The sequence below is a fragment of the Hyla sarda genome, chromosome 4 (assembly GCF_029499605.1).
Source record: "Hyla sarda isolate aHylSar1 chromosome 4, aHylSar1.hap1, whole genome shotgun sequence".
Lineage (NCBI taxonomy): Eukaryota > Metazoa > Chordata > Amphibia > Anura > Hylidae > Hyla > Hyla sarda.
In genome coordinates, this window is record NC_079192.1 from 152,391,432 (window position 1) to 152,405,226 (window position 13,795).

The 13,795-nt window shown below is 37.3% G+C and overlaps 1 protein-coding gene across 4 annotated transcripts in view; it reads right to left on the reverse strand.

Annotated features, from left to right (window-relative positions):
• Nucleotides 1–609: 609 nt before the first annotated feature.
• Nucleotides 610–13,795, reverse strand: part of ALDH1A2 (aldehyde dehydrogenase 1 family member A2) — a 121,947-nt gene continuing 108,761 nt past the window's right edge. For all 4 annotated transcript variants that reach the window (XM_056572422.1, XM_056572420.1, XM_056572419.1 and 1 more), the window contains exons 6-13: nucleotides 11,909–12,037; nucleotides 11,674–11,787; nucleotides 7,714–7,816; nucleotides 7,365–7,549; nucleotides 7,032–7,196; nucleotides 5,079–5,236; nucleotides 3,850–3,924; nucleotides 610–2,746 (exon numbers count right to left, since the gene is read on the reverse strand). In XM_056572422.1, coding sequence (XP_056428397.1) covers nucleotides 2,674–2,746; nucleotides 3,850–3,924; nucleotides 5,079–5,236; nucleotides 7,032–7,196; nucleotides 7,365–7,549; nucleotides 7,714–7,816; nucleotides 11,674–11,787; nucleotides 11,909–12,037 — 1,002 coding nt within the window. In that variant the 3' untranslated portion in view covers nucleotides 610–2,673. The remainder of the gene's footprint in view (nucleotides 2,747–3,849; nucleotides 3,925–5,078; nucleotides 5,237–7,031; nucleotides 7,197–7,364; nucleotides 7,550–7,713; nucleotides 7,817–11,673; nucleotides 11,788–11,908; nucleotides 12,038–13,795) is intronic.

The following is a 13,795-nucleotide window of genomic DNA, read 5'->3' on the forward strand; positions in this document are numbered from 1 at the left end:
CTTAAAAGGGGTACTCCAGCCATAGACATGTTATCCCCTATCCAAAAGGCTAGGGGATAAGATGTCAGATCGTGGGGGGCTAGCCGCTGGGACCCCCTGCGATCTCCGTGCAGCACCGACATTTTCTGCCAGGCTGCTGCTACAGTCTCAAAAACCTCCGTGTTTGGAGGAGTGACTGGAGACGTGACATGCCACCACCCCCTTGTAATCTCTCGCCCCTCCCATAGACATGAATTGAGGGGGCATGGTGTGAAGTCACGTCTCCAGTCCCAGAAACACAGAGGTTTCTAAGACTGGAGTAGCAGCCTGGCACAGAATTTGGGTGCTGCATGGAGATCATGAGGGGGGGGGGGTCCCCAGCGGCTGCCCCCCCTGCCATCTTATCCCCTATCCATTGGATAGGGGATAGGATCTCTATAGCTAGAATACCCCTTAAACTGCCCAGCTATCCAATTCAATTCCGATTCAGCTGGGGAGTAAAGCATACAACATGCCGCACACGTCATCAGCTGATAACTTGCAATTGCAGCAGCAAACTATAGTAACTCTTTAATTTTATATTGGCTAGTAAAAATTCAATATACGAATACAATCAACTGGTGGAAAAAAAAAAGAAATTTTAATGAAAAAAAATATAGAAAATATTAAATTCCTTTACATTTCAAACAGTAGTATATACATGAGACCTAAAACATGCAAGTAGATTTTTTTTTAGCTTAAGCCACACACAATACTTTGTGTTTTTTTATTAACTTAAAAAACATCAAGCCATATTGTGACTTCCATATACACATTAGTTCATGTTTTACCTCCATACATTAAGACTAGCCTTCTATAAATATCAGACTCTGTGGCACTGGTCCACAGAATTATGCTTTCTAAAGACAGTAGGAAGGAAAAATAATAAAAATTAAAATAAAAAAAAACAGCTAAAATGATGGAAGTTTTTAGGGCTACTAAGGTATTGCAACATGGGTGACGGGAAAAGTAGCCAATTTCTAGGGAGAACATTTTAATACAAAATTTAAGTGATTACAATAAAGTCACTATGCACTTTTCTGTAGTACAGAATTGAGTGAAATCAACAACCACCGCCACCACCACCCATCGGAACAACCAAAGCACTTTGAGTTGGGTGTATATAGTATCCACTTATAGAGCACAATCACCTATGTACATTATCATAGGGAAGATTCCGCCATTACAAGTCTGCTACAACTAAGTGGATTGGCAATATGGAATTAAAGTAAAGCACTATTCCCAAAAATGTTTTATTGTGTGTGATTATGGAAAGACATGGATATACTTTTTGCCAGGAAAAAGGCATAGTTTACGGGACCAATCTTGTTTACAAGGATCTAGCATACATATAGTAATAGAGGTTTCTGGACTATGACATTTGGCCTTTGTCTAGATAAACTTCATTTTAGAGACAATACTAGAGATCATAGCAACCACAACGCATGCTATTACATTGCTGGATAGAAAATATTCACAGTAATGTGAAGCAGGTTACAACATGAGAAAGTCAGAAACAGAGAATACATATATTGACACATACATGCAGTATGTGAGCAGACAATAGTTACCATATAATAAGCAATGGCAAGTTTAACCCTGTTCTAATGAAAAATTTAAATATATACAAAGGTAGGTATCTAGCCCACCAACCTATAAAACAGTGTCAATGAAAGGGAAGGCATTAAAACAGTATACAGTATCATTTCATATGTATTGCAGTTTTAGGAACTCTTACAAGACTATAAAATGGACATACTTAAAAGGCAGAGCTCTTCCACATTTTACTAGTCATTTCATGTAAACATTTAAAAATGTCCAAAAGAAAAAAAAAAATGAAACATCTGCTTGAATTATCTAGTGTCCATTTTATTGAGCAATAAAGCCAGTAATGGAAGCTTTAATATATCATTTAGAATGTTGAGGCTGAACTTCCTGTTCTTTATTACTATGAAAGCTGGATCTACTAGAAGAAGAAAAAAAAAACCCTTTCCCTCCCACTCCTTGTCATCTTAAGGGCCATCATCAGTAATAAAACCTTATAATTAAAATCCAATTTAAAAACATTAGTTAGATTACAAGAAATTAAAGTCTTGTTATAAATAGGATGTTATCTAGCCCAAGTTCAATTATAAGAGGACATTTTTTTCTTGAAGAGTGAAATCTAGAATATTTACAAAAAAGAAAAAAGAAAAAGAAACGTCTAAGTTTTCTCTATACAAGCAAGTGGCTTGTAAGAGTCGGAAGAGCTTGAAACTTCAGTACCTCAAAAGACAAAGTCTCCTACTAAGCATTAAATGTGGGCAAATCTCATTATAATCTACTGTATGTATAATAAAGAGCAGTACAATCCACAATCTTATATGTAAAAGTGTTATGGAGACCTAAGATTAATAATTCTTTCCAGGTTCCTGTGTTGGTAGTTACAGAAATTGCTTAAATAGGTTATTGATCAATGCATTCTTTTCCTGAGTAGTGGTCTGAATACATTTTAGAGAGGTGGCAGCAGACCAAATGTCCAACAAAAAAAGCTCAGTCCAAGTACATCTTAACAATTCACTTATAATGACCAAAATGCAGATTGAGAATTGCCAACACTTAAATGCTTTCAAGCAATGGTCATATGCAGATTTCAATGTTGCTCAGTCTCAAGCCTTAGGAATTCTTCTGTGGGATCTTTATGGTCACAGTTTTTGCTTCTGTGTATTCCCGCAGACCATACTCTCCCCTGCAGGTAAAAATAATAAAATACAATTCACATTTCAGAGATAATCCTGTTTGGTTCTACAATTGTACTTGGACATTTTTTATTATTTATTTAATTTAATTTATTTAAAAAAAAAAAACAAAAAAAAAAACCACCTTTGTTTCAGGGCACTTTACATTTGATAAGGTTTAAAGGGGTTATCCAGGAATCTGAGCCAGTTTCTTTCAAAAACCACTCCCCATCTGTCTCCAGGTTGGGTGTGGTTCTGCAGCTCAGTTCCACTGAAGTAAATGGAGCCAAGTTGTAATACCACACCCAACCTGGAGACAGACATGGAGTGGTTTTTAAAAGAAATGATTTCTTTCAATTCCTGGATAACCCATTTAAAATACATAATACAAAAGCAGGAACAGGACACAGATTCAACTGCAGACCGATAGTAAGGCAAGGGCCTTGCCATTTTTACAAGGGTTGCTCTAGGCAGGGATGTTTTTTGACAAGTTGCTATGGCTGCAAGAAAAAGTACTATACTACCAGGCCCAACTCCCTACCACTGCCGCCCCCCCCCCCCCTCCCTCCCTAGTCCCCACTGTGGTAATCTTCCTGTTGACTGTGACCTTTTAGTGTGGTTAAGAACTACCCTATCCAATCACTGTGCTAAGCAGGTAGTTCCTGCCTGCATGAAACATCACAGTAACAGTAAAAGGAATGTATATAATTTTTTTATTTTGTTATTTTATTCATTACTTTCACTGCCACTGTAAACCTTTAAATGACTGACTCAAGTTGTCAGAGTACCATATCTACAAATGGTACAAAAAGGAGAGACAATTCATTTACCAACACAGAAAAGTGAAGGATTCAAAATCACTCTACAGCCTTATGAGCAGGTTAAAAAAAAAATCTGAAAATAATAAAATTAACTTTAATTGTTAATTTAATGAATTATGCTCCTTCACAGCTGCCTACCCTTTGTTTTAGTCCTGAGCTATGAACATGCCAAAAGCTGTATGTGCAAACTATACACACACACACACACACACATCAGTACAAAGAGTCCATAAAATTGTACAGTTAATACTTTTCTATTAGCAGACATATAAAGAATCAAAAATACTACTTACATTTCTCTTCCATTTCCAGACATTTTATATCCTCCAAATGGACTTTGGGCATTTAAGGCATTGTAGCAGTTTATCCTGTAAAATTAGCATCAAAAGGACAAGCGATTAGGTAAACTACTACTTTTCTGTATTAACCTCTTAATGACTGCTGAAACGCCTTTTTTTGTGCTTGGTGGTCTTTGAATAAAGAGTGGGCTAGAGGGGAGTGACGGCAAAAAGAAGTTAAAAGGAGGAGTACTGTGGTGAAGTAAAATGTATCCCCTATCCAAAAGCATAGAAGAGAAGTGTCAGATGTCAGGGGTCCAGATCTGGTATCTCTGTCTCTCCCATAGAGATATGGAGGGGGCATGTCAGCTGCTGCTTCATGCGAGGGTCAACACGCTCCCATTTTGGGGAGAGTCAGGGTGGCGTGCAGAAGATCACAGGGGTCCCAGTGGTCAGACCTCCCTGCGATCTGACACTTATACCCCATCTTTTATATAGGGCATGTTTTACTGCACCATAGTACTCCTTTAAAGTTTCTAAAAATAATGTAACATTTCGGATCCAGATTTGGGTTTTTTATTCATCCCGCCAAAAAGTATTGATGGGGAAAGGGGTTAACTTAGACACATGAATAGGAGAAAAAGGCCCCTTGCCTCAGTGATTTAGTATAAATTCTAAATCCCTCATAGCTCCAGATTCCTGATTCTTTGGATTAGCAATTCTCAATTTAGCATTCTGGTGAAGCTCATTGCACCAATTTAATAGTAAAATTCTCTAAACAGCTCCTTGGGCTAGAAACTGGAGAAATTGTACAACTTCTAATTACCGAAAACTGATGTAATATGTCTTTTAATTAGGATTCTTCGCCAATAAATATTTCCATGAACGAGCTAATTTTGACTCTGCACTAACAAAAAAATAAAAAAAAAAGCCTAAAGGCAAAAAATACCAGCTTTGCTTACTTAGCAAATAACTAAATAGAGGGACTGAAAAAAATGCAAGTTAATGAATGTTTAATTAAAGGAGGCTACAGAATACTTTGAGTAACCTAATTATTGAAGTGCCATAGTTTGTAATACCTTGTATAATACGTTTTTAAAATCAGCAAAGCTCTGGGTCAGGTGGGACAAGTAGGACTGTGCAAAATTTAAGGGAGTAAAGTGGTATCACAGCAGAAAGTTAAAGTATATGTACTCATTGTAAGTGTCTAGAGCCTTTATAAAAGTTTAAAGGTATGTTCTTACCATACAGTCCCAGCCTGCATCGCTGATGACACTGTAAGGGCCTTGTTGATATCATTTGTAAATACAGCTGCAACTAGGCCAAAGTCAGAGTTGTTGGCTCGCTCTATAACGTCTTCCATGGTTTTAAACTTTAGTATTTGTTGTACTGGTCCAAATATCTACAAAGAGAAATTCTGTGTTAAAAACAAGTCATTGAATGATGGAGAAAAAAAACACCATAAAATTATAATGATATATGTGTGTACAACACACACACACACACACACACACACACGTTATAGCCCTATAAAAAAAAATGTATGAAAGGAGATTGATAAAAACCTGTGCAGAGGAAAAGTTGACCATAGCAACCAGATAGCTTCTTTTATATTTAATAGGCCTTATTAAAGATTAAAACAGCAATCTGGTCACTATGGGCAACTAGTCCCCTTTTCTTGATTTTGAAAAATCTTCCCCCATGAACTCCACTCCACATGACTTCTGGAGGGTCCCTGTGGGTTTTGACAATAAGACACTCATATCAAGTCCCTTAGGTCCTTTTAGTTGCAAGGTAGGGTTCTCCATGATTTGGACTTGCTTTTTTATTGCACATCACACAGATGCTTACTTAGAGTTCATGGTGTTTGCTTGGCCTCCACATTCCCCAAATCTGTAAAGTACCTTATAATATTCCTGAACATTTTTTTGCAGTTGAGCAGGGTACACATTCTGCTTAAAGAGGTCGATGTGTTTTGCCATGAAGTGTTAAATTTTGCTGGCAGCAATGTTTAAGGCAGGTGGTACATGTTAAAGTAAGACCCCATAAATGCCAGGACCAAAGCTTTCCTAGCAGAACATTACACTCTATGCCAATTTGCTTTCTTCCTATAATACATCCTTGTACAGTAACAGTTTTTAGTAGTGGACAGAAGTCAAAATGGGCACATAAATTGTTAATGTTGTTTCAAATAACTTCCCTTGATACTATAGCCTGTATGCTTTCTAACATATTTGTAAGTCACCTTATTTCCAAAAAGGGATTTCTTACTCCTAAAATAACAGGCAGTGGACATTCCCTTGCAATCTGCTGTCCACTACCTGTCAAGCTCAGTCCCTTTCTCGAAACAGGGACACCAAGACAGAATACAGGAATGTGCGGTGAAACTTAGCTGGTGCTATGCACAAAGAAGTGGGAGAGAGACTACCTGCAATCTGAGTCTGTCTGCCTTCTCCAGAGGACCCAGACTCTACCTGAAAGGTAAATTAAGGCTTCTATCTCCTCTTTCATCACTCAAAGTTCTGGAAGATTTTTCCTTGTATAACCACTATATGTACACAATGCAGCTTCCTGAATGTAATCCCTCCTCGACTTAGTCTTCAGGCTTGTTATCACCATTAGTAGCAGTAGTGCTTAGTGTAACCACTTACTTGCTGTGCTGCCGTTTATTTCCATTCTACTGACAGAGTTCAATGTAAATTCAGAGCAACAGTTCTACCCTTCTCCCGCCACGTCATTTATAGTAGTGTACTGTTACTCATCCACCAGTACACTGCTAGCTTGTGCACTGTACTCCTCTCTACTATACTATGACATTGTGCTGATGTAAGGGCTGTGATTGGCCAGATAAAGGAAAGTACGTGCCCGTGTGGGTACTGCAGGCAAACAGCCTAGCTCTGGTTGTGCTCACTGAAATATGCACCATACAGGAGACTTTCTGGGGATCAATAACAGTAGTAAGAACATTATATCACCTTGTCATCACTCTGTAGGTTTAGGTTATGCAGGTTTTTATAAGTCTTTTGAAATGTGTACCACTGTCACCTTATAAGGCTGGTAATACAAAAAAGGGAAGCTTTGCAGTTAACTGGATTTTGTTAACTGAAAATTAATTATGACAAGTGCAAGGCTACAAAACACTGGCACAACTTTATGCATTAGTAACTAACCAAGAGACCACTGTGCAAAGATTGTACCTCCTCTTTTGCAATCCTCATTTCATCTGTCACATTAGAAAAGACTGTAGGCTCTATGAAGAATCCTTTCCTTCCTAGAGGTTTGCCACCACATTCCAGTTTAGCGCCTTCAGCAATACCAATCTGAATCATATCCAGGATTTTATTATATTGTTTCTTGTCAGTCTGTTACAAGGAAAAAAAAAAAAAAAGAAATTATATATTAAGTAATAAAAATTAGAGCTTACTAGCCCTAACCTATGCATAACACATACCCATACTGCTCCTATAAAAAAATAAAATAAAACACACACACGCACACCACCCAAAACACTTTTATAGGGTTCATTATACCTGTGGGCCTTGTTCTGTAGTTGGATCAAAAGGACTCCCAACTATTCGCCTCTTTGCTCGTTCAACACTCCTCCGAACAAATTCATCATAAATAGAGTCTTCCACAAATGTTCGTGAGCCTGCAGTACAACATTGCCCTTGATTGAAGAAGACTCCTTGGTGTGCCTGTTCCACAGCATAGTCCACTGCAAGAAATGTTAAGGTCATAGATTTAAAAAAAAAATAAAAAAAATTATTGTAAAAAAAATGTTTATAAAAAATTGCGAATATAAAATGACTATATTGAAATAAAGAGATCAATGAGATCAATTGTACTCAATGTAAAGATAACTATTGAGAACTGACTTACAATCTGTATCTGCAAATATAATGTTGGGACTTTTCCCGCCTAATTCAAGGGTCACTCTTTTAAGGTTGCTTTTCCCAGAAGCTTCTTGAATCAGCTTTCCAACCTATGAGAAACAGTGTTAAGTTATGAAACGGAGATACTAAATGAATAAAAAATATATTATATCATATAGACAAGCTAGTATTTACTGTAGAACCTTTTCCTTACAACTGTAGACCCAGAGACATTACTGTCTGTCAATCAACCCTAAAGTTTTCTATGTACTTTGTACAATGATATTCTTCGTATACATTTAGGTTGCTAATATTTTATGTATAGAGTATTAACATGTATACCTCCAACTTCCACTTTAAATTTTCAGTTTTTTTAGAAGTTATTTCTTTATAAAAAAGGATGAGGAAAAGGCTTTGAATTTCAGCAATATGGAAGATTGGCTAAGGAAAAGCAGGGTTTAGGTTACTTTGAGTAAATATACCTTAATCCACAGCATATATCATTGGCAGCCATTTTTCCCTGCTTTACATCAAACTGTAGAAGTGAATATGCAGTATATGAAATTTCACCGGGCACATAAACCTTTACATCCAGCCCAGAGCAAAGATTAATGAGTAATTGTACAAAGAACTGAATTGAAGCCATTTTCCAAGCCCAATAACATGACAATTAAATTGTTTAGAAAAATCTATGATATCCTGGGTTTTATTTTCATCTTTTTCTTTACCCATCTTAATAAAGAATAGATTTATGGCAACTGGCGAAAATTTATGGAAGTTATTACCAAACAATATAAACCAAGGTAAAATGTGGAAGTATGGTATATTAAATCTATGTATATAATGAAGTTTTGGAGGGTCTGAACACATCAATGTAAAACAAGTCAGGAAGAAAAGCCTCATGAAGGTTTAAAGGTAAGTTTAGGCAATCTGCAGCTCTTCAATTTTTAGATCCCACAAAGCTGGACAGCCAAACCTTGTTTATGTCTGGCTTAAGATATACAAGTCGGGCCAGATTTAATGGTTTAATGGCACTACTTGTGCATGTGTTTTGCAATGCAAGAAATATTAGAATCTGCAACAATAAATCCACTGTAAGTAGCAATAATGTTTAGAATAAAGGCTACAGCTAATGTCCTAGCCCCCCTTTAGATCCATATCCTGCTTCTGGCTCATTTGTTTAAAAAAAAAAAAAAAAAAAAAAAACACATTGCAAATGCAAGTTAAAGACTCATTATTTAGGCGGAGGCTGGATGCTCTGTATATACACCATACATGACATTAATCTCACTTAAGAAATAAAAGGGAATCCTGCTGAGTAAATTAGAGTCAGTGGTAATACAGCTGTTTGCTACAAACATTTGTTTGGCATTAAGCCCTTGCAATAGTCCTGTAGTGCGCTTTGATGGCTTCACTTGTATCTTTTCAGCTATGATGAGATCATAGTTTGTATAACGAAAACGCAGAGCCAAGCATAACAGAACATAAAACATGGTTTAATAAATAGTGGCCACAAAAAATAAATAAAAAAAAAAAACACCATCTCTCATGTCTAATTGGCAATTTCTCTTAAGAAAATAAAAAACAAAAAACACACACACCACAAAACCAGTTTTCCTTTAGGTTCTTATTATAGCTGACTATTATACCCGATAAGAGATGTCGTTTACCTAAATGCATAGTTAGCTAAACCCGTGTACACCATTATAATTACATTAAATAGCTAAGACCTAATAGTCATCCCCCATATAGCAGGTGTCAAGTCCTGGGAAAAAAGTGTGGGAACTCACCCAAGATTTCCACACAAATACTGGTCCTGCAGGACTCCTGCTAATGGGAATGGGGTTCCTGCTGTGAAAAAGTGCAGGGACTCCGTTCCCATGAGTTCCTGCAGGACTTGAGCCCTGCCATATAGGTTATTAATGAAGAATTGTAGAAGTGAAAATTGGATCCAACTAGGCTGATATAAAGGAAAGATGAGGACATTGGTATTTCATCCCAATACACATTTAACTAGTAGTCTACAGAAGCCTCCTCATTGCACAAAAATAAAACTAAGCAGCCACGTCTCATGGATAGTAGGTTTGAATAGCTGACCTTGACCACACTCTATAATGCTACCCTTTAGCATTATAAAAGAATTGTGACTTCACAGAATAAGTAAAAGGTAATCTGCCCAAGATCATCATCTCTGCGGGACTCGTTACAACAAAATATAGAGCTGGTTTCATACTGTGTTAGCAATGTCCGCCTGACCTATTTGGGGTGGGGGAGTAGGGTCACCCCAACACATACTGCACATATGCCCATGTCAGATGCCACTGATGAATTTTCTTTTATCCATTTCAAGTATATGCTGGGTTCATTGCATGTGAATGGGCAAAGCTTTCAGCAGCAATCACAACTATAAAGACTTTGCAATAGATGGAGCCGATGCAGCAGAGGTAGGAGAATCCAGTGTTTGTACCATATAAAAATGTATTCAAAACATGGTAATAAAAATCTTTACCAGTGGAATAGAGCCATGGCCACAAAGCTAAAATTATGCTTTTTGAACTTTTTGTAGGCCATATAGTTAGCTATACTGGAACAGCTACCAACATGTAAGCCAGCCTATGTACTAATAACCAAATACTGATAACAAATGACATGAAAGTCTAAAAAGTTATTTTTGTTTATGATTGGTGAATTCCTGTCTCTTAATGACTTTAGCAACCTAAACAAAAAATGCATGTCTTAAACAAAAAAATAATAAAATCTTCTAATAAAAGTGTGAAATCAAAATCAGCCTTTGAGATGGTCTCAATCTTAGTTAATATTCTAGAATATTTACAACAACAACAACAACCACCAGAATCCATTTGCACTTTGCTACTTAGACTTGTCATTATTTTACGCAGCAATAGGAATCAAGTCTCCAAAAGCCAGGTACCGAAAGGAATGGCCAGTATTAGAATTTACAAGCTGTGGTTTTAACATGACAGTCTCTCAGTATGGGAATAAAACTGTCACACTGGGGAGGGGTATGCTTTTCTTTTCATTAATTGAAAGTAAAGCTCTGTGTTTACAAATTGTTTTTACAGTAGGTGTATTTAAGATGTGATAATGTTGACCACTGTTGCCGGAAATCTGGAATATGGAACAGTTTATGTCAGTTTCGTATTTTATAAAAAGATACATGTGTTATTACTTAGCATCTTAAGATACCCCCTTCTCATATTTTTGTTGCTTGCCACTTTCTATTAGAAAGCTTGTTTCAGTGTTGGTTAAAAAGTCTAATTTTAAAAGTATGACATCTTTTGATCTTCAAACCCAGATTTTTTTTTTTACTCTCCCAGAAATGAAAACATTTCTTGTTAAATTTTAATCAATATTCAGAAATATGCTGGAGCAAAACATGAAGCTAGGCCCCACTGCACATCTGTAACATGCCCACAAGTCACCACCTACTACGTGCAATTCATAATAAGGGTGTCTTATGTGCAGAGGGAATAATGGGCACCCCTTACTTGTAACACCCTAATAAATACACATTTGTACATAGAATTTGGGTCACTGAAATTAAGTCATGACCAATGCAATGGAAAATTCTTGGCTTTAAAGCAGAACATTATTTTGGCTACTACATAATAGGAGCAATGGCTAACACATTACACCAATACTTATTCATTGTGAGGGACAGTTTTCTACATGTTTAAAGTAAGCTTTAAACTAAGGGGATCACAAACTTGTTGAGTTTGCGTGTTGGAATTAAAATACATGGAACATAAGCTGCCCTTGTGCAGTGGATTGAAAGACGACGCTGTAAGCTCATGTGACACACATTTCATACTAAAATAATCAGCAAGTAGGATACCCCCCCACCCCCACCCCCCATGCAGGAGACATGACAGACTACTTGGACTTCATGTAAATTACTAATCCATGAAGATTCTCTATTCAGGGAAATCACAGAAAATATACATACCTCTGTAGAGCCAGTGAATGCTACTTTATCTATGCCAGGGTGTGAAGTTATTGCTGCGCCTGCAGTTGGACCATATCCTGGCAAAATATTAACAACTCCTGGTGGAAACCCAGCCTAGTAAAATAAAAATGAAGGGAAAAAATGGTGTGTGAATATAGTCTGCATAAAGTTAATTTTAAAGTTGTTAAATTTAAGTATCTGCAAAAAGCATAATACTCCTAGTGGCTGGCTTTACCTCCTTGATGAGGGCTCCCATGTAGAGTGCAGTGAGTGGCGTCTGTTCAGCTGGCTTTATTACCACAGTGTTCCCACAGCACAAAGCTGGGGCTACCTTCCATGCGAACATCAAGAGGGGAAAGTTCCACTGCAGGAGACAACAGAAAACCCGTCAAGTCTCTGAAAATTCTCCTCTTGCCACCTGTTCATCACATATATACACAGTATGCCAACCTGTCACTTACATCTGCTATAGTAACCTTGTCACAGAAAAGGCTGAGCAGCATCTGGTCATGGTTAAATGTAATCTTAAATTTTAGCCTAAAGATGGATCCATCCCTCCACTTATCAACTTTGAGCATAAAGCGTTGAGATTTCTAGGCTTTCCTCAAACTGTATGGCATTGCTGATGGCTTAACCAATGCATTAAATGACAAATTACTTACAAAATACTCCTAGAAATTATCAGCAGTAGATGAGAAAGGGGCATTTATTTTACGTAGGACTGTAAGGGTCAACTTGGGTATTGAAGGAGTTATGAATTGTCCAAACCTAGTAGTTGATTGACGAAACCTATACCCTCAAGGGGGGGGGGGTCTGTCACAGCACACTACTTTGGATGTTGTACTATACCCACTTTATTATTGAGAGTACTCACTGGTGGATTTGTTACCTGGAGGTCTAGGTTTAGGTCTGTATTTGAGGTATTTAAAAAGGAACCCTACAAAGAGAAAAACACAGACTCCTGTGTTGACAGTTACTGACAGCCGATTAATCTGGACTGGTAATGCCTGGCAACTGGCATGCCAGGAACCACATCATCATAAGTCGGTGATGCCAATAGAAGCAATGACATTGCTGCTGCTTCTGTCCACTATTCAGTGTTCATTGACGGCTATGCAGACAGCAAAAGAGAAGACAGAAGTGGCTACAGGCCTCTCACCACAGCCAAGCCAGATCACCCTGCTTTGTACTGACGAGGGGCAAACACCCCGAAACAGCTGTCTGCAGATGGGTCCTCTTTCCTTCTGGAGAGAGTTCTGGCTTGGCATAAATCCCAATCAGTTCTGAGACTTCTTAAATGGAGGCTGAGCTGTTTTGCAGGACACAATATCAGGGTCCCTAGCTGTCTCTATATGTATGGTGTATGATTATATAGACAGGTTAATGTTTGAGAGCAAACCTTATATCCAGCATAAATTTGTCGCAGGGGTCAAAAAACTTTTTGGGCTAATACAAATACAATGTTATTTGTAAAAGGCAATTTTTATTCTACATGTAATTTTTCTAGCTTTCTATAGACTGGTTTTCGATTTTTGTTTTTTAAACTAGTCAAAACAAGACCCTACACTAAGCTAAACAGATTGATCTGATAAAATTTAGCTGCATTTTTCATTTTAAGTATTTCTTATCTCACAAAAATATACAAAATGCCCACTTTTCACCAAACACTCATTGCACAAATGTTTATAAATCAGATATTAAAAACAATACTTGGAAAAGGAAAATAAAATATATTCTTCAAATGGATGCTGCCCTCATTCTGACTTTCTGGCCAAGGTTTCACAGAACTTTTAAAATGCCAGATATTCAGTAAAAGCATTAGGCACAGACCAAGAACTCTGCCAAGTACTACTGCTGATTTAAAGAGGAACTCCAGTGGAAAACAAATGTTTTCAAATCAACTGGTGCCAGAAAGTTAAAACAGATTTGTAAATTACTTCTATTAAAAAATCTGAAGCCTTCCAGTACTTAGCTTCTGTATACTACAGAGAAATTTGTTAAGTTTAAGTCTGACAATAGTGTTCTCTGCTGACACCTCTGTCCATGTCAACTGTTTAGATTAGAAGCAAATCCCCATTGAAAACCTCTCCTGCTTTGGACAGTTCCTGACATGGCCAGAGGT